This window comes from Lutra lutra, chromosome 9 (assembly GCF_902655055.1).
Source record: "Lutra lutra chromosome 9, mLutLut1.2, whole genome shotgun sequence".
NCBI classification, from domain to species: Eukaryota; Metazoa; Chordata; class Mammalia; order Carnivora; family Mustelidae; genus Lutra; species Lutra lutra.
Genome location: NC_062286.1, coordinates 105,322,170 through 105,342,937, shown reverse-complemented (window position 1 = coordinate 105,342,937; position 20,768 = coordinate 105,322,170). Strand labels below are relative to the sequence as shown.

General features: G+C 43.5%; 1 protein-coding gene across 2 annotated transcripts in view; it reads left to right on the top strand.

Annotated features, from left to right (window-relative positions):
* Nucleotides 1-18,880: 18,880 nt before the first annotated feature.
* The window catches only part of ISM1 (isthmin 1), a 74,460-nt gene continuing 72,572 nt past the window's right edge, over nt 18,881-20,768 (top strand). The window contains exon 1 of one of the 2 annotated variants that reach the window (XM_047746514.1): nt 18,881-19,126. In XM_047746514.1, the coding sequence (XP_047602470.1) occupies nt 18,989-19,126 (138 nt within the window). In that variant the 5' untranslated portion in view covers nt 18,881-18,988. Of the gene's footprint in view, nt 19,127-19,292; nt 19,353-20,768 lie in introns of those variants that run through there. The other variant, XM_047746515.1, reaches the window with a different exon arrangement.

Below are 20,768 nucleotides of genomic sequence, written 5' to 3'. Positions count from 1 at the left end.
AGATATGAATAAATTCAAGAGCAGAGGTCATCGTAAAATAGAAAATCATGAGGAAATGTTAAGTTTTGAGTATTACCTTGCTTTTAGTATAATTTATTTACGTGCACATTTACGTCATTTAATTCCTAATAATGGTCATGTTTAAAAGCAGCTCACAGAATTCCCAGAAATTTAACATTTGGCTCTCACAAGCCTGTGTGCCCTTCTTCAGCACACCACTGATGGTTCTGTGTAGCACAGGATATGGGCTCGTGATGGGAGATCGGTGAGCTTCCCTGGCCTCCCTGAGCTAATGGGAATATCTGTCCTATCATTCCAATTTTAGAAAAGGTCTCCCTTACTAGAATACTCATTAGGAAATAGTTGCTAAGCATTATCTACATGATCAATAACTGGGCGCTAGGGACTAGGGGAAAGAAATATCACGTACGGAAAGTTACTGCACACCAGTCACTGTCCTAGATTCTTTATCAATGGAATTAATACCTACAATAGCCCTACAAGTAGCTCGTATTATTATCCCTGTTTCTGGAGAAATATTGGTGCACAGAGAGTGGGCAGATTGATAATGTAATGATTTGAACCCTCTCTCTAAAATTAAAGAGGGAACAATGAAGTCAAATCTCTCCTTCAGCAATCCCATGAAGAGCCACGCGAATATGCATCTTTTTCATCTGCAAATACTCAACTTTATGTCCACAGATCAAACTTTCATATCTTGTTCAGGTACTGGAAGTGTTTTTTATATTTTTAAGGGCCTCCGTGCACTTGAGATAACAGTCTATTTAATAAGATGAGCCTTTATGGATAAAAAAGAGAATTAAGTTAAGTGATAGGGTTAAAAAAAAAATTACTCGACTCAGTTAACATGGTCAATACTTGCATTTTTAATTAACAGTGACTTATCATACATTTTTATAGCCATTGACTACTTCTCTTCATGCCCCGTTTTGTAGAGATTTAAATTATAAAAATAGTATATACGCCTATTAAAAAATACAAACTGTGTTAGATGGAAAACAAAGAAAGAAAGTAATTTGTACTATCAAATCATCTTTTTAAACTTCAGAATGGAGCTGGGGCCTGGGGGCTTCAGACTAAGAATGTAAAACCTACGAGGGTAAACTCACCTTTTAAAATAATTTCTGACCCAACTCTTTAAATCCATTTTAAAACCACAGTACATGTACCTCTCCGAGGAAAAAAACTGTTTATCCAAGTGCTTGTCACCTTGGTTCCCACCAAAAACAGATTAGCAAAATCATTTCTTTCGCATAAAACTTAATAACGCTGTAAGGCTTCTCAGAATCCTCATGAATATAATATCTCAAATAATATTATTCAAACCTCTATACGTTTAAAGACAGACTTAATCAGTCTTTTGAGCATTGATTGGTTTTGGATTTCTGTAGTTTTATTTTAATTTTGAGACCCCTCAGTTCCAAGTCTCAAACAACCTAATTAGCTTTCACGACAGACTTCCCCACCTTGGAGGCAAACAGGGTGACAGAGACTCCCCTCAGTGGGCTGAGTTGTTCTGCCTCTCTGGGCCATTTTTAGTCCTTTACTTTACATGTACAGCTCACAATCTTCCCTGCCATTCCCAGAATCCCTTGTTGGAGTTTTCAAGGGCCCAGTTTGCCCAGCGCTGTAATAGAATTCTTCCCCTGGGCATGGAAATATTGCTGGAGCCTCCTTTAATAATTTTAACGGGCTGTGGTACAAAAAGATGTTTATTCCGCATGGGGCAAAGTGCAGGAGGAAACGTCTGTTTAATCGAGCCAGCTGAATTAACTCCACTCTGAATTTAGCATGAGGTAGCTGGTAGTTTAAGGGCTGAAGACAGACTAGGGCAAGATGTCAGTTTAGAAAGCAGTAGGGGTATCTTCACACACACACACACACACACACACACACACACACACACACACACACTGCTCAGAGCCACCTCTACCCGCCCTTTCTGACTGGAAGGAGGAACAGACAGAACAGATCGTGGTGAAAAGGGAAGGCAGAGGGCAGGCGTTGGTCACCATGCACAGAGACACTGGACTCCACCAGGCCTGGCCTCCCCTCCAAGATGGAGCTCACAGCTGAACCTCATTGAGCACCTATACTGTCTCTTGCCAAAAAGCACCAATACCTTGGTCCCCGAATTTTCTTGGGAAAGTCTGTTACTGAACTCCAGAAACAAATCTGGTTGAATGGCTCCTCTGCTTTGGGGGTGCCTGGGTGTCTCAGTTGGTTGGGCAACTGCCTTTGGCTCAGGTCATGATCATGGAGTCCCAGGATTAAGTCCTACATGGGGTTCTTTGCTCAGCAGGGAGTCTGCTTCTCCCTCTGACCCTTCCCCCTCTCATGCTCTCATGCTCTCTCTCTGTCTCTCTTAAATAAATACATAAAATCTTAAAAAAAAAAAAAAAGATCCTTAGCTGGCCCATGATCACCTCTCTAAGAGCCCTTCCCCCCACACACACCCCAGCCAGACACACATGCCCTTCACCCCCTTGCAGCAGCCATGCAAGCTTTATTTTTTATGCCTTGGACGTGTCAAACCCTCTCTCACCTCCAGAGATGTTTTAAATGGTGACTCTTTCACTTGAAACTGTTCTAGCATGTCCCCCCAGGACATTCAGGTCTCTCTTCAGAGGCCACCTCCTCAGAGATGTCTTCCCTCAAGTTCTCTGCCTCCTTTCATGAGGGAGGAAATGAGAGGAAAAGGGAAGTAGTCAAGAGAGGGGGTGTAGGTGGGTAAGGAGGGGCTCAGTCCTTCTAAAACCCTGCTGAGAGACTGTGTAGGACAGGCTTCCCAGGAAAGAAATGGGAGTATTTGCCCACCGCCTCCTGTGTCCTCCCTGGTGGAGGACAGCCCAGGGCATTCATCATGGCTTGCAGGCAGGATGCACCTCTGTGGCCAGAGAAGAGTCTCAGGCAAAGACTCTGGGGAGCAGAGATGGAAGTCCTTGGCATCTGTCAGCAGTGCAAGACAACAGGAGATGTAGGCAGTGTGGACAATAAACTATTGTGTAATCCTGAGGGGACTAAATAGATACCCAACATTCCTGAACTAGGGTCAGTCTAGGATTTGGACATCTTGGATTTGAGCCCCAGCTCCTGCTCTAACTCACTGTGCCCACCTGGGTGGCACCTTCCCTCTCCAGGGCTGATTCTTTGACAGTAAAATGGGGAGATGGATCATAGCAGTGTTTCCAAAGTATGGAATATGGACCACAGGTGGTGTAGAGGGGAGCTTATGTAATAAATGGGTGGATATCATCTAATTTTAAGGATGATGCATTTTTTACCAGACAGGTAACTCTGACTGCTAAAACCTATATCTCCTCAATTCTCAGTAGCTTGATACAGTAAGCATTGATTTTTCAATCAATGGATCTGGACTGGACAGTGGGGGCTGGTGGCAATGGCAGGGAGGGTGAAGGGTGATGGGGACAGGCCTCTGATATATAAGATAATTTAAATATCAAGGCTCCTTCCCTCAACTGACTCCGCCACTTTCAAGGAACCTGGAGTCCTAAACTGTGTTCTTTGCCTCTAGCCAGTAGACAAGGAGAGAGAGAGGGGGATAGATAGCACAGGAGATTTCAGGAACCGGGTCTAGAAATGAATAAATCATTACACTGATTCTGCCCATTCTTGATCTAACCAGTCTTGTCCAGAATGTGGCCACATGGTCCCACCTAACTTGGAAAGGTGATCTTTCTATGTGCGCAGGAAAATAGCAAATGAGGCTTGGTGATGCGCACATAGAATGATCACTACCACGGTACATATGTGCCTACAGATACACAGAGATACAGAGATGGATGGGAAAAATACAACAACACACCAGACTTTTGATTTCATGGACATTATTGCTTGCATAGGGGTAGGTGGAAATGTTGATCTAAATGACTGATTTCAAATTAAGTCAAAGAAAGATTGGGTTCATGATAGGGGAGGAGTTATGTAGATGTGGCAAATTACAAATGTAGGATGTGTCTTCCAACTATACAATTTTATAGAGAATTTGTTCAAGTTTTGTGTGGATAAATGTGAAATGTGAACCTGAGTCATAGATGATTCGGCTCATTTCCCTGGGAATTTTAGGAATCAGTTAGCTAATTCTGCAATAATGCTACAAGTCACCCTAAAGTCACAATCACCCTAAAACTCAGTAGCTTAAAATGATAATCATCTTCATTTATCCATCTGTCTGCAGAGGAGGTGGGGTCAGATGATCTCATCTGGGCTCAGTTGGCCTTGGCTGAGACTGCAGACTAGGTCCAAGTCTGCTCCATACATCTCACATCTTCCTTAGAACTGTAGTTGCCCCAGGATAGAAGCAAAACACATGAGAAGAAACAGTGTCTTGTAAGACCCGGCTTCAGAACTGACATCCCATTGCTTCTACCCACAGGCCCCAAACCAAGTCATGTGCTTAAGCCTCATATCAATGGGGCAGGAAAATACACTCCACTGAAGAACTGGAAAAAATAGTATAATCCACCACAGGTGCCCACAGAGACATCCATAGGAGGAGTGAGAGATCCTGGGGAGAAAAGAAGGGGGGGGGATGAGAATAAAATTCACAGCCTATTTGCATAATTTTACTCATTACCCAAATTTAGTCTGTTATCAGTTCCTCTGATCATGTAGTTTCTTACTGCAGTTAATTGAATGATAAACGCTGAACATATAGAGAGTCAAATTAGACCAAATTTAATATGTCCCTTTCCTCTCCTTTCATAAGGTGCTAATAAACAGCTTCCTCAAGGTCTTTGGGAGCCTGACTAAGCCCTTTGTGGGGAAAAAAAATCCATTACCTGGTGATGTCTTCATGGGTTTGGACAGCACCCAGTAGGATCTCAAGATCAGCAAGCCAGTGTGGGGTTTTTTCCCCTTATGTAGCATCTCTGTTAGAGAAAAGAACACCACACAATGTGCCTTTGCAGCTCTTCCCATCAGATATTGGAGTCTATTTGTTCACACTCTGAATCTGTACCATCTTGTGACTTACTGTAGATAACAGAATGCAGCAGAAATGATGCCATACAAGTTCCAAAGGCTGAGCTAGCCTTGGAATCTTCTCTCTCGGACCCTGTCACCATTAAAAGAACGAATTCCAGCAGGCTGGTTGAAGTATGAGATACCACATGGAAGAGAGCTGTGTTACCCCTGCTGAGGTGACCTTGGAGGGACCAGTCCTCAGCCCACTGATGCATGAGAGCCCCCAGCTTACCAAAAACACCTCAACCAATTCATTGACTGATGAGAAATAATAAATTGTTCCTTTAAAGCACTGAGTTTGGAAGTTGTTAACAATGCAGCAGTATTTACTGATACAGATGGACAGTAGTCAACCCAGTCTTTCCCCCTCCCCAATACCTGATGTTGGACTTGGCCATGTGCCTTGCTTAATGGAATATAAGTGGATGTGACAGAAAGCTGAGGGTTTAAATGTGCTTATGTGGCAGGGCCAGGACTCTTGTTCCTTTGGCTTGAGTCCTGGAATGCAGGCATGGGGAACAGACTTGAAACTGACTCAAGGGGCACCTGGGTGGCTCAGTTGGTTAAACTTCTGTTTTGGGCTCAGGTTATGATCCCAGGGTCCTGGGATCAAGCCCCACATCAGGATCCCTGCTTGGCAGGCAGCCTGCTTCTTCTCACCCACTCCTGCTCCCCCTGCTTGTGCTCTCTCTCTCTCTGTCAAATAAATAAAATCTTTAAAAAAGAAAAAAAAAAAAAAAAGGAGTGCACCTGGGTGGCTCAGCCAATTAAGGCAGCCTGACCTGCCTTTGGCTCAGGTCATGATCTCAGTCCCACATTGGGCTCCCTGCTCAGCAGGGAGTCCACCTCTCCCTCTGCCTGCTTCTCCCCCTGCTTGTACACACACACACACACACACACACACACTCACTCACTCTCTCTCTCTCTCTGTCAAATAAATAAAATCTGGAAGAAAGAAAGAAAGGAAGGAAGAAAGAAAGAAAGAAAGAAAGAACGAAAGAAAGAAAGAAAAGGGAGAGAGGGAGGGAGGAAGGAGAAAGGAAGGAAAGAAAGAAAAAGAAAGAGGAAGGAAGGAAGGAAAGAAGGAAGAAAAGTAGAAATTACAAAAAAAGAAGGAAGGAAGGAAGGAAGGAAGGAAGGAAGGAAGGAAGGAAGGAAGGAAGGAAGAGGGAAAGAAACTCAGTCAAAACCCATACTCCATCCTGGACCAGCCAAGATCAGTGAAACCACAGCTGACCAGCAGATTTGTCAGTGTAAATTAAAATATTTGTTACTAAGTTATTATACTCTAGGATGCCTATTATCTTACTCTATGAAATAGCAACATCCTTGAAAACATAAAACAATTGTTTATTAGTTATATACTAACTGGATAGTACTAGGAAATGTTACAAGACAAAGAATCCTATTATGAATACTTTTTGTAAAATGCAGTTCACGGAGCAACATCTTTAATTATACTGACTTTTGAATTTAGATTTCGTTTTTTTTTAAGTGTATTTATTTATTTTTTAGTCATCTCTACACCCAGTGTGGGGCTTGAACTCATGATCCTGAGATCAAGAATTGCATGGTCTTCCAACTGAGCCAGCGAGGTGCTCCTGAATTCAGATTTCTTATATTCAGTGCTGGATTAAATTGAAATTTACATGAAGTCTAAAGAAGGGTTCTAGTCCTAATTCCACCAACTGATTTATTATTACTCTTTGGCAAATCTGAGCACTACTAGCATTATCTGAAAAATGCTGTCCTTTGTCTAGCTTATGAGAGTACTGTAATAGAAAAGAGATCCTAGGTTTTTACAAAATAATATGCTCTTTAGTTCAAAATAGCATTTTTTAAGAGCATATAAGATTATACTGAGGAATTTATAAGAAATCTAGTCAAAACCTCTTCTAAGCTGTATCTACAGACTATTTTTTTATTCTTATTTTTACTTATTAGGGTAACTTACAGAGTGCACAAATATGAAACATACAGCTCAAGTAATTTTTACATATTAATGTCGTATGCAATTACCAGACCAAAATATAGACCACCTCTAGTATGCTGGTGTTCTCCTCATGCCCCATCCCCGTCTATACCCCATCCAAGGCACGATTCTGACATCCCAGACCCTCGGATTTGTTGTACCTCTTCTTGAGTTTCATATGAATAGAATCATAAAGAACGTGCTCTTTGGTATCTATTTTTCCATTAAACATTATGTCTGTGAAAAGTATCTGTATTGTTACATACAGCAGGCAGCCATCAGCTCTTTTCCATTGATGATTAATATTCCATTGTGTGCCTATTTCAAATACTGTTTACCCATTCTAAAACTGATAGACATTTGGATTGTTTCCAGCTGTGAACTATTAGGAATAAGGCTGCTATGAATATCCTCACACACATGTTTTTCTGTGATTCTGTTGCATTTATCTTTCTTAGTGAAATTTTAAGTAGTATTTCTGTGATATAAGGATTCAAGAATAGAGGTTGGCTGAGTGCATTCTGATAGATTCATACAAGATAATACGCTGCAGTCATTAAAAGTTTTCTTTTAGATGAGTTTTAATGGACATATTAAACATGGTTTCAATTATGTCTCCAAACTATATAAAAGCATCTAAATAGGTATATAGGCTATGTGTATGTGCATGTACATATATATGTATGTGTTTGGTGTGTATGTGTTTGTATAAACAGGAAAGAACTATATCAGAAGGCAAACAGTGATCTTTAGGTGATAGAAGCGCATATAATTAATTTTCCTTTTTTATAATTTTCCACATTTTCAACAGTGAAAATATATGACTCTTTAAATTACAAAAGTGCTTAATAAAAAATTAAAAGTAACAAATCTACTCATTAGTAAAATCTTAGAATACAAATCTTATATTACATTTTTTGCAATGCTTTCAAAAAATTTATTATATTTACTTAACCTAAATGATATATAAAATCTTACCCCTACCACAACTGCTAATGAGTTGGGATTGGTATGGTCAGGCCAAGCAAACATCCTCCTATGTGATTCTGCCAAGACTATCCCATGAATCCAGCTTCTCATTAATATTATTATCCAATTGTATAATAACCAGGAAGAGCAACCATTCTAACACAAGAGAGAAAGAAGAGCAAGGAGAGGGCAATATCTTAGGGCTTCATTGATATACTAGAAGTACCAGATGAATCTCAATAAATAAATCATTATAAAGTGCCTAGAAAATTAATATTGTAATTTATCATGTTGTAATTGTGCATTATGTTGCAGAAATGAACTCTTTTATAATGACATATAGGTTTACTATATTTCAAAATATGACCTAATATTTATTTTTTGACTTACAGTAAATATTTTTTATTTTAAATATTACCTTCTAAGAATGTAAATGTCTTATTCAGCAAGATCTTCATGACCTCAATTAAACCACATTCTCATGTAATTTGACACAAGAAATCACGTGAAAAATCTCAACCAAAGAAAGGAAACTGAGAAACAGAAAATCCTTCAGCTCCAAATATTTCCTTTTAAAATCTCTCTAGTCCAGGAGTTAGCAAATTACAGCCAGGCTGGTCTACTGTCTCTTTTTTTGTATGGTCCCTGAACTAAGAATGGTTTTTACATTTTTAAACAAGTATACTTTAAATTATTTTAAAAGTATATATGTAATGTCCTTAATTTTTCTTCTTGTCCCACAAAGCTGAAAAATGTTTACTATCCAGCCCTTTATAGAAAAATGTATTATTGATACCTGCTCTTTTTAGCCCATCTGTGACACCATAAGCTTTTGTTAACATACTACTGAAAACAAGTGGTATTTTGGCAGAGATAATTCTATGTGAAAACAGCACTAAATCCTCAACATACCCATTTTATTTTCCTTTTACACTAGGAGTTCTCTATTTACCAGCTGTTTTACAGTTGGGTAGGGCCCTGACTGAGCTCTGGCCAATGGCTTTCTGAGCAAAGTTCCATATAAATTTTTTCTCTTCTCTTGTCACTGGACAAAGGTTCTAGAAAATGCATAGCCACTAAACAGAAACAGAAGGTGTCTGACCCCCCTTACTCAAAGGAAGTTTGCTCTTTAATACCAAAGTGTTGTGGTTTAAGTAAGCAATCACTTTTTTGTGTTAAGTCACTGAGCTTCAGGGAAGGGAGTGTTTGTTATAGGATCTGATGTTACTTGCCCTGACTAATACATCTATAGGAAATTTTTCAATATTGTTGTGCCAGATATCACCATTGCATATTGTTTACTCACACACACACACACACACACACACACACACACACACATGAAAGTGTGAGAACAGTTTATCCTTCAGGCTTTGTGAGTAATCAAAACATCCCTTTAAAGTATTATTTGGTTTTCACATCCCCAACAAATAAAATCTTTATTCCAAAACACTACTTTCTGTTCATCACTCATGGATAAAACAACCACAGTTTCAGAACTAAGTTAGACACCAGGTAAATAAAGGAAAATCCCGACCTTTGTAAAATAACAGTCATCCCAAATTTGAGCTCCAAAAATATATAAACAAGCTCTTTCATGCTTATTCTTCGAAGGGGCTCTTTCTCATCTAACTTTCATCATCCTGTTTAGAGTTTACCAAACGAGAATCTTCGGATTTCAGTTTAGACACATCTGGCTCACAAATGAGGCACCACACCCCCAAATATTGTGAAATCCTTGCCATAAGCCTTGGTGATGAGATCTTGTGTTTATTAGTAAAGATGTGAGAAGCAGTCGGTCTTAAAGCTGTTTTGCGTGGAGACATCTCTAATGTGGCATCTTAAAGCTGTCAGTTTGCTCTTTCTCTGCTGAGGACCAGCTGTCTCATGCCTTTCTAAATGCAAATTTACCAGTTTTAGCTTTCTTTCAGGTATAACTTCACCAGGGGCTGTTGAAAAGATTATTTCTTTTTAAACTCCTCAGTTGTTTAAAAAAGAAAAAAAAGAGAGAGGATATTTCTAGCCTGTTGGTATTTTTCTTCATATGACTGAGCTCTTTTTAACCTCTCTAGGTATATTTAGATTCTTTGCATTTGAAAAAACATGTGACACAAAGTTAATGTATTTATTATTTTTAAATCACTGAAATCAGTTGTGAGTAATAAAAATGTATTTCGCTTTTGTCTTACACCAGGTCTTCCTTGCTACGCCCCTCCCCCCAAAAGAGATTGAAGTGAAAGGTTTAAAAATGAATTGATAATGACTTCTGATTAGCCCAAACAAAAAAATAACTGATTCATACAAGAAAGTCACCCTCTAATATGTTCACAGCCCACTGCCCGGTGGGGACTGGACAAGGCTGACAAACAACTTAGAATAAAATGGCATAGGTTCCTGGGAGAACAGATAAATTTGTGTGTTTTCTCTCTTTCCACATTAAAAAAAAAAATAGAACCCACCAACATATCCTCAGTCAAGAATTCTTCTCACTTAACCTCACAAAAATGTTTCGAGATCTTTGCATCTTGGAAGAGATTCCCAAACAACTGGGCAAATGGGCTTCATGGGCTTCATGGGCCCTGTGGTGTAATGCGCTAAGAACACACCATCCAGGTAAGTTTTCCTGCATAATCTGAAATTAATCTTGGAAAACCAATCAGGCAAGTATAAACTGAAGGTCATTTGGCAAAGTCAATTGGCCTAGGCTTTTTAAATGTGTTAATGACCCGAAAGACCAAAAGGAAAGGGGGCTAGGGACTGTTCAAGACAGACGTAAAGAGACATAACCATGGCAATGAAATGCAGTGAGCAATTCTCACCTGAATCCTGGATCCCAAAAAAAACAAAAACAAAACAAAACAAAACAAAAACCTATAAATGATATGGTAGGGACAGTAAGAAAATGTTGAATAAGGTTTGCAAATTAGATAAGACGATTGTATCAGCGATAAATGTCCTAAGCAAAATTATACTGTGATGATGTAGCAGAATCTCTTCATCTTTAGGAGATATATGCTGACATGTTTAGGGTGAAGGATTATATCTGACAGCTTTTTCCATACTACAAAACTGCCACACAACAGCAACTATTTATTTAGCTCATTATTCTGTTTAGGCTGGGCTAAACTGCATGCTTCCTGTTATCTACGTTGGGTCCCCTTATGTGTGTGTGCGATCAGTGACAGGTCAGTTACGTGGCTCTGCTTCTGGGGATACACTGGGTGTTGGGTGGGGTGACTAGGACCCTGTCTCTTTTCCTCCAGCAACCTAATCCTGGTTTTTTCACATGGCAAAGCTCCGAGACAGACACCAAGAGAGAGGAAGCACATGAGTCTTCTTGAGGTCCAACCAGAGACCTAGCACAACCCCTGTCACGACCCACCACCCCCTACCCCCCCACCACCCCCAGTAGCTGCATTTTGTTAGTCAAAGCCAATCACAGGCCAGCATGGTGGAGGGAAGATGTCTCCACATTGTGATGGGAGAAGCTACAAAGTCGTATTGTGAAGGGCCTGGGTACAGTGAAGGAAAAACTGATCATCTGTGCAATTTACCACATGGATGTCTGGTGTTCATTCAATTATACATGTAAACTTTTCTAGACGTTTGAAATTTTTCAAAATAAAAAGTTGAGGAGAGGGATAGAAGATAGCACAAGAAGCCAGATCCCAAAGAAAATATGCTGTAAAATTCAATTTGTATTAATGTTTCAAAGGCAATTCAAATATATGGTGATAGAAGTCAGAACACTGGTAACACTTGGGTAATCAGCCTCTGGGGTGCTGGTAATCAACTGTTTCTTGATCTGGGTAGTAATAATTCCCCTGAGCTATACACTTAGGATATGTACTCTCTTCTATGTGTATGCCATACTTTCATTTTTAAAAGTTTCCTTTGAAAAACAGAACATTGGTCTTAGGGCCGTGGAACCTAATACTGCCACCAAGTCTCTTTGCAGTATTGACAATGTCTATTTAATTCTCTGGACCTCAGTTTCCTCATCTAGGAAAGGAAGCTGGATACTGAATTCTAAGCTCCCCTTCCAACATCCAGACTCTGAGATTCAACTCTGAGTGAATAGTTCACTCACTTCCTGCTCAGAAATTGTCAGAAGTTTAAATATATATATTTATATTATTTAATTTTTATTTATTTAATATATATTTATTTAATTTATATATATGTTTAATATATAATATATTAAATTATTAAATATATTAATATATTTAATATTTTATATTAATTAAATATATTAATATATTTAATAATTTAATATATTTATTTTTAAATTTGTATTAATATAATTAATTAATATAAATATATTAAATTTATATATTATATATTTATATTAAATTTATATATAAATTTAATATATTTATTTAAATAAACATTTATTTAATATTTTAAATTATTAAATATATTATTATATATAATATATATTATATATAATGCATATATTAAATATAAATATTAAATACAAACACACACACACACACACACACCTCCTTATAATAATGAAGCCCTTTTCTCTTCCAGGTATAGCATGTCCCTAAGATTTTATTTTACCTCCCAGAATTTGCGCAGAAATAATTATAGCAAAGCAAAGGCAATAAACGGGTCTTTTTAAAACACAGATGAGAGCTACAAGGGCTCACTATTTTGCGGAAGATGTCAGTGGGCAGGCAGGACCTCATACTTTAATAGCAGACTAGAAATGAAGTAAAGGACTGACCCTGCCACATAAGAAAGAACCATCATAAACCTTTTCAAAAAGCCAATCCAATCTCCCCACCGCTCTAGCTCATGCCTGGGAAGGACAGCCCTTACTCGGGAATGCAGTTTCTGGGCTTCCTCAAAAGGTCATGCACTCAGTAGTCTCAGGTTCTTTGTACATTTAGGAGCTCTTGGGGTGAAGTAGAGAGTGCCACAAGAATACCCTCAGTCTTCACATGTTTTGCATGCGTGTGTGTGTGTGTTGGAGCATCAGGAAGCAGAATGTCGCCAGAGGTCCAGGTGTCCCATAAGCCTAGCTGTTGCTTCAAGGAGTGGAGGCCCTGGGGGTCCCTCTGAGCCTCTAAGGGTGGTGATTTTCTCACTTTTGAGCACTGTGACCCCTTGATAGTTCAAAGGACTCTAATGGAACAACACTTTGCGCTTTTTGTTTGTTTGTGTTTCCTTGAGGGCTTAGGGTTTACCTCAGAGCCTTTCAGCTAGTTACAAGTTTCAGCAGTTTTCTAAAAGTTACATCCATTGAACAAATATTTATCTAGCATCTCTGATGTAAATTGGGAAGTGAGTGACACAGAGAATCTCTCTGCCCTCATGGACATAATATGGTGTCCTTCATCTAAGAGAGAGAGAGACCTGGGACTACTCACCTTGCCCTGCTGTGGAAGTGATCGTTGAACTTCACAACATCCCTAGAGCAGCCATCCTCAGCTCCAAATTACAGATGAGGGAAACTGAGACTCAGGGAAGTATAATAACTTACCCAAGAGGTTACACCGCTGGTTAGTAGAATCCATCTGCCCCCACCTTGCTGTGATTCCTTCATCTATAGCACCTGAGAGGAGGTGGTGAGATGTGCCAATCTCTCATAACAGGGATTGGCAAACCAAGTCATGTGGTCCAGCTGTCTGTTGTGTGCACCAAGTTTCATGAAAACACAGCCACACCCATTTGTTCACGGACTTTCTTTGGCTGCTCTCCTACTACAACAGGAGGTTTGAGTAGTTGCAACAGAAACCATATAGCCCACAGAGTTCGTTATCTAGCCCTGGAAAGGAAGGATTTGCCCCCCACCCCTTTATTAGTGAAGGCAGTAAAAACTCCTGTAACAAACCCCCAAATTTTAGTGGTTTAACACATTTTTTCAAGTTTATTTTTCAGTCACATAAAAGCCCAGCCAGGGTGTTCTGGGCATTGTCAGGAGTGGGCTAAGGGCTCTGCTCCAGGGATCCAGGCTGATCATTATTCTAAGATCATCCTGGGCAGACACATTCAGCCAGCAGGCCAGGAAAAAGAGAAAGGATCATGCATAGGAGACTTCTATGGGCTAAACATGGAAGAGGCACACATCACTTCCACATTCTATTGGCCAGAATTCAGTCATGTGACTGAATCTGAGTCCAGAGGATAGTGGGAAATGTAGTCTACTGGTATATCTGAAAAGAAACAATTTTGGTGAACACCTATTAGCTTCCACTGCAATCCCTAAATGCTAATCATTCTTACGCCCAGTAAGTCTCTGGTTTTGACTTCTCTCAGTATGCATATGTTTCATTTCTTTTTAATTGAGCCCTTACCTTTCTGAGCTACAAACTGAAAGATGTAAAGTGCCAGTGAAATGATACGATGTCATGGATTTGCTTCAGAATAATCTGAGAGGGAGGAAGTACATGAAAATATAAAATGAAATAAGATTGGCCATGAGTTTTGTTGAAGTGGGGTTCTGGGTATGCAAGAATTCATTGTATTATTCTCTTTACTCTTGTATATATTTAAATTTTTCCCTAAGAAAAACATTCTTTTTAAGATTACTAATACAAGGGGCGCCTGGGTGGCTCAGTCGTTAAGTGTCTGCCTTCGGCTCCGGTCATGATCCCAGGGTCCTGGGATCGAGCCCCGAATCGGGTTCCCTGCTCTGTGGGAAGCCTGCATCTCCCGTTCCCACTCCCCCCAGCTTGTGTTCCCTCTCTCGCTGTCTCTCTCTCTGATCTAAATAAATAGATCTTTAAAAAAAAAATTACTAATACAACTCTTTGCTGTCTTGCAACAGTTTTCAGTAAGAAAAAAAAAAAGGAACAACAATAAAATCCTGTCACAATAGACCACAAGATTCTCTTCAACAATATTTGCAAGGTGTTCTGGCTTGTTGATTTCTCTTATTTTCTCCAAATATTCCAGTCAAATAAGCTTGTCTGCAAAAGAAACAGACCAAGAATACAAGATGAAATCTATGAGAAAGTAGTACAATCAAAAGGCAGAAGAGTTCATATTTATAGGTCAGCCCCCTATAGTAGGAATACTTTAAGGAGAGGGAACTTATTAAGTAAGGTCTATATAAAGACCACGTTTATTACAGTCATTAAACAAACACTGGTGGAGCAACTACTCCATGCAAAGCATTATGCTCAGGTCTAGAAAGATAATGATGATGAGACAGATGTCCTTGTCTTGCAGCTAATACAAGCTACTATAGCAAACATCCCTAAGTCACAATGGTTTTGAACAACAAAGTTTTATTTCTCATTATGCATAGTTAAATGCAGACACCTTTGGTCCCATACCTCCCTTTTGAGCAGTAACTCAGAGATTTGGGCTCCTTCCACCTAGAGTCCTTTTTTTATGTAGAAAGGAAAAATAGAGTGTGTATAGACATTCTAGGGCCAGACCTGGAACTACCAGAGCTCTTCACAGCCCACTTGGACCCAATGTTGCTTGAACATGTCCTCTGTGAACCCAGAAAGAAAACTGTATGCTGGAAGTGGGGAGGGGACATGTGCTCTGAAATGTTCTACCACAGATGGTATCCAGGTCTGGTGAGAAAGCAGATATGCAAACAGACACATTCTACTAGGGCAAAGTAGATCAATAATAAAGGTATTGGGTATCTCGGTCGGTTAAGCAGCCAAATCCTGATTTCGGCTCAGGTCATGATCTCAGGGTTGTGAGATGAGGCCGGGAGTTGGCTCATGTTCAGCGCAGTCTGCTTCAGATTCTCTCTCCCTCTCCATCTGCCCCTCCCCCCACTCACATTCTTGTGCTCTCTCTCAAATAAAGAAAATCTATTATAATAGTAATAATAATAATAACAACAAGGGATGAATAAATTGTTCTGAGAACTCTGAAAAAGGAGGTAGGATTTTTAAAAACTTTCATTAGTAATTGGTCCAATTCCATAAATGTGCTTGCAACCAAATTTGTTTTGGCTATTAAATTTGTAATTCCTTTTCCACAAAAATTATAATCCAGTTTTCCCTAACCCCTAAAATGCAGCCTGGCTTGGCAACTTTAGTCACAGAGTATGGACTTTCATCAATACTGGTTATGTGCCATTACTAGAACATAAACTCACCTGGAATTTGGATCTCACAGCGTGAAAGGATTTTAATAGGATTCATTCATTCATTTGTTCAACATTTTATAAAGACTTCTGTCCCCAAAATTCAATTTACAATTTTTACAACATTTCACAAAGGCTTTGATCTCCAACTCGCCCTTTGCAAATTTACAAGAATGTACACTCACTGCAAGGATTTCTTTCCAGAATTTTTTTAAAAGTTATTTTTCCTTAGGATCCAAAAATGTTAATTTTAGATGAGAGGAGAGGCAATTGAGGCTCACATGTGGGGACTGTATGTGATGGAAATACAGGACACAGCAGCCTGGATTCTAATTTAGACCAGCCTGCCTCAGGCAATAGGAAAGTCATTTGTGCCTGTGCGCCCACATCATATAATCTGGCACAACTGGGGTTTAGAGCTAGGCTTAAACTCTCTCTGCCTTCAGGATTCTAGTTTGCCATCTTAATTTATATATTTCATCATTGTGCTGATTCTCCCGCCCTCCACCCCTTTCCAAGTGACTCTAATTAGAAAACACACAGGAGGATCCTTGTGGGGTCTGAAAACTGCTGGGATCCCCTCTTTGATCTCCCATCTGAACTGCGGACGGTCTATTGTTTCAAATTCTCCCCCAGCGCTCTCATTGACAATTATTTGACATTTCAGAGCCCAGAGATTTCAATGAGATGCCTGACAGGACTGGCCGCCTAAAAATCCAAAGCAAGCACTCCCTCCAAACATCTCCTCTTTCTCCCCCCTGCAACCCTTCCCCACAGTACTGAAAAGGGAAAGATACCGAGTGCTTTATAAAAAAAAAAAGCTGCCAATTCATTAATAAAATGCTAGGGCTGGTTAGAATTTTGAAAATGCTCACAGCATCTCCTAAGCGGCAACTAGCCTCAGCCCTTCCTTCCCCGGACACAGATTAAAACGCAACCATTACACCCTATCTTGACCACTGCTATTTAAATTCTGCAAAATATCACGGTGACCTGAGGAACTTTTGGACTGATGAAGGGTTTCTTGTCTTAATTTGGGTAAGACTCCGCTGACGTGCCTTGCGTAAAGATGTGAAGTCGGAAGGTAGTTGACTTTAGAATCTTAAGTTTGTAGGGCGGAGAGAAAGGCAGAAACAGGACTCGGGGCGTGCAGGAGAAAAAAGTTTATTTAATTTTGGTCACCTAAGCTAGACTCGGGAGGATCAGCCCCAGGGCACGGGAGCCCCAGAAGCGAGGTAGGTTTGGAAATTTGCGAAACCGACGTGTGCGAATGCCTAGGCGGAGGGCTCCGCACACTGGGAGGGACCGGCTGGGCGGGCACAGGGAAGGAGGGAAGGAGGAAACCCGGTAGGAGGCGGGGGAAGCGCAGTATAAAAGGTCCCAGCCGTGCATTGCGCTCGCCACTCTGAGCCACTCGGGAAGGCGGGAGCCAGACCCTGATCGAAAGGGAGGGAAAAGCGCGCTGCCACTGCGGTTATCCGAGCCTGCCACCGGACCCACTTCGATCTCGCATCCGAGGCTAGGATTCCGCGCCCTCTGCTCAACCCCGGAGCCCTTCCACTCGCCCAAAGCCCCCAGCAAGGCATGAGCGGCGCGCGGGAGCCCGAGGCTGCAGCGCGGTCATGAGGCGGTGGCCCAGGAGCGGCGGCTGTGCGACGGCAGCCCCTAGGTCCCCTCCGGGAGCAGCGCCTCCGGGATGAGGCCCTCGACGCGCGACTGCCTGAGCTGAGATTGACCCCTAGTGCCCCAACTACCTCCTGCGCGCCTGAGCCGCGGGCTCCCGGCTCCAGAAGCTTCCAGCCGAGCCACCTGCGCGCTCACCGGACCCACACCCACGCCTCACTTCCCAAGCTCTACCCGGCGCCGCGGGCGCGTGAACAGAGCTGCTCAGGGAGTTGCGGCCCCCAGTCCAGGACCAAGTGTCAAGACCCTTCTGGAACGACACTTTCTTATTCCCCTCGTACACACGCACGGCAGTTTCGGCAAGAGGCGCACAGTGGCAGACACCTGGCTTGTCCTTCACCCTATCGGTTCTCCATCACCACAACTCCTAACTCCACTTTGTCAATAAAGATTTCCAAACTCGCCCAGGCACCCCACCCACCCACAGCCCCGAGCCTCAGTACGCACAAGGTCTGCCCTCGCCCGCTACAGCGACCTCGGCAGCAGTGCGCGCACTTGGCGCAGCCCGGCAGGCGGACGCCAACCCCGGAGGGGCGCCCGGGTCACCTCCAAACAGTGACAGCCCCTGTGCACGCGGGGCTCCCATCTGGAGTCGGCTCACCCTAGGACTCGGCGGCTGGGCGGCGCGGCCCGCGGCCCGAAGGAGCACGGGGAGGAGGGGAGGTGGCTCGTCGGGTGAGTGGCTCCGGGCGGCAAGGGCGGGGGAGCCAAGCGTGGAGGTAACTCCGGGCCGCCACTGAAGCCCTCCTCCTCATTCTCCTCCTCCTCCTCCTTCTCCTCCTCCTCCTCCTCCCCGCGCTCCTCTGGCGGCCGCTCCCGCTCCAGCTGCGGCGCCGCGGCCACATCTGGGGCGCCCATGTGCGCTCGGGGGCTCGGCTGCGCCCGCCCCGCCGCCGCCCCCGCTGCCCCCGCTGCCCCCTGCCCGCAGGGTGGTCCCCGGCCCGGCCCGGGTCCCGGGCTGCCCCCAGTCCCAGCCGCCACCGCCGCCGCCGCCGGGGAGCGCCGGGGTTTGCTCCGCAGCCGGCTTGGACGCCCCCGGCCCCGCGGTGGCTCCGCCGTGGTGCGGCGGCGGCGGCGGCGGTGGCGGTGGCGGTGGCTCCTGCTCCCCCGGCCCGGCGCGCCCCGCTGAGCCCAGCGCCAGCCCCGCGGGCCCGGGGAGCGGGGCCCCGGCAGGGGCCGAGGCGGGAGCCGCGCTGCCGGGCTCCCGGGCTCCAACTCCTCCTCCCCCGGCGCCGCCGCCGCCGCCGCCGCCGCCCGCCGCGCCGGGTCCTAAAGCCGCGCGCCTCAAGAGGATGGTGCGCCTGGCGGCGGAGCTGCTGCTGCTGCTGGGGCTGCTGCTGCTCACGCTGCACATCACGGTGCTGCGCAGTTCGGGAGCAGCCGACGGGCCGGACGCGGCCGCGGGCAACGCCAGCCAGACCCAGCTGCAGGTGAGTGCGCGGCCAGAGAGGGGCGCGCGTGGCTGCGGGGGCCCCGGGTGGCTGGGTGCTGAGTTAGCACCCGCTGCATGCGTGGAGGCGGGTCCCCCGCCTCACCAAAGAGCAAATGTTTGGGCAGCAGCCGGGCGGGGGCAACCTGTCTTAGGCAGAGGCAGAGCGGGGGTAAGTGCCTGGAGGCTGAACCCTGCGTCGAGGTCTGGCAGACGCTCTCCTTCAGGTCTGTCACAGGTCGGGTACCTGGGGGGTGGGGGAGCGAGGCTTGGGATGCGCAGAGGAGGTGTGGAGTGTGTGTGTGTTGGCCTTAGGGTGCAGCCAGTCTCTGGTTGCCCTTTAGAGGCTGAGTAATGTTACTCTGGGGGAGAGGGGACGACAGGGTTGGAGAGGCTTTAACTAAGGGTAATATCCGCAACCTAGGTATGAGAGGAAGAACCTCCGTGAGTCCGCCCTTTGGGAAAGTAACGCCAAAGATCAGGAAATAATTTCCCGAGGAGAATGGCCAGACACTCTCTGTCCGCCCAGGCAGTCCACGTGCCTCCCGTGTATGTCCCCAGCCTTTCAGAGGGCGCGGAGTCAAGCCACCTGTCCTGCTTGGGGCCGGGTCACCTGGGGTTTTAAACCTCTAGTAAAGACTTCCAGCGTTCTGCTCCAGTTGAGGGTCGCTTTAGGAACGGGATTCTGATGATCGGTTCAGCTCCAAGGAGGGGCGACGGTGGAGGAGGTGGGGGTCGCCTTTAGGGAGGGGATAAGGGGCTTCAGACACAAGGTCAATTATCGCTTCGGAATGAAGGATTGCTCAGGTAGGAATTTACTGCCGCTGTCTTGGAAGACGCTTTTCCTTGAGTCTAAGGGTGTTAGCAGCTGTCAACTTGGAGCATGGGTAGAAGTCAAAAAGGATTTTCCTAGGAAGCAGTGGGAATTTTCTGACTCCTAAAATCTCTTCCTCAAACCAGCCTCTCTAAAACTCTTTACTCGGCAATGTCCAGATAAGTATTATTCATTGTTCCCAAGGGGCTTTACAATCATTGCCCCAGCTAATTCCTTTTTTTTACATTTTGTGTAATTTTTGTGAAGAGTTCTGTTAAAGAGAGAATTCACTTAAATAGTTCCATAGTGCTTACTGTGTGCCACTGCATTAAGCGCTTTACAGAATTTCATTGATTTAACGAAGTTCTATACTGTTAATATGCCCCCTTTATAGATGCAAAAACTGAGGCACAAAAGAGATTAGGAAATTTGCCAACATTCATACACTCCAAACTCTTAATTATACCAAGTTTTCTCTCTGCCAGGGTGTCATAGACTAAAGTAAGGTGATCCTTGCACGCAAATGCCAAACCAGGAGTGGAAAAATAAACACCCCAAAGCTTGCAGTTCTTTTAAATTTGGGACATTTCTGAAAATGTCAATTCCCGTGGGCCAACAGGTACAATGACAGGCTGATAGGATTCCTCTGGGGAAACTGAAGGGAAGATACTCCCATTCTTTTTTTTTTTTTTTTAAGACTTTTTTTTTTTTTTGAAGATTTTATTTATTTGTCAGAGAGAGAGAGAATGAGCACAGGCAGACAGAATGGCAGGCAGAGGCTGAGGGAGAAGCAGGCTCCCCGCTGAGCAAGGAGCCCGATGTGGGACTC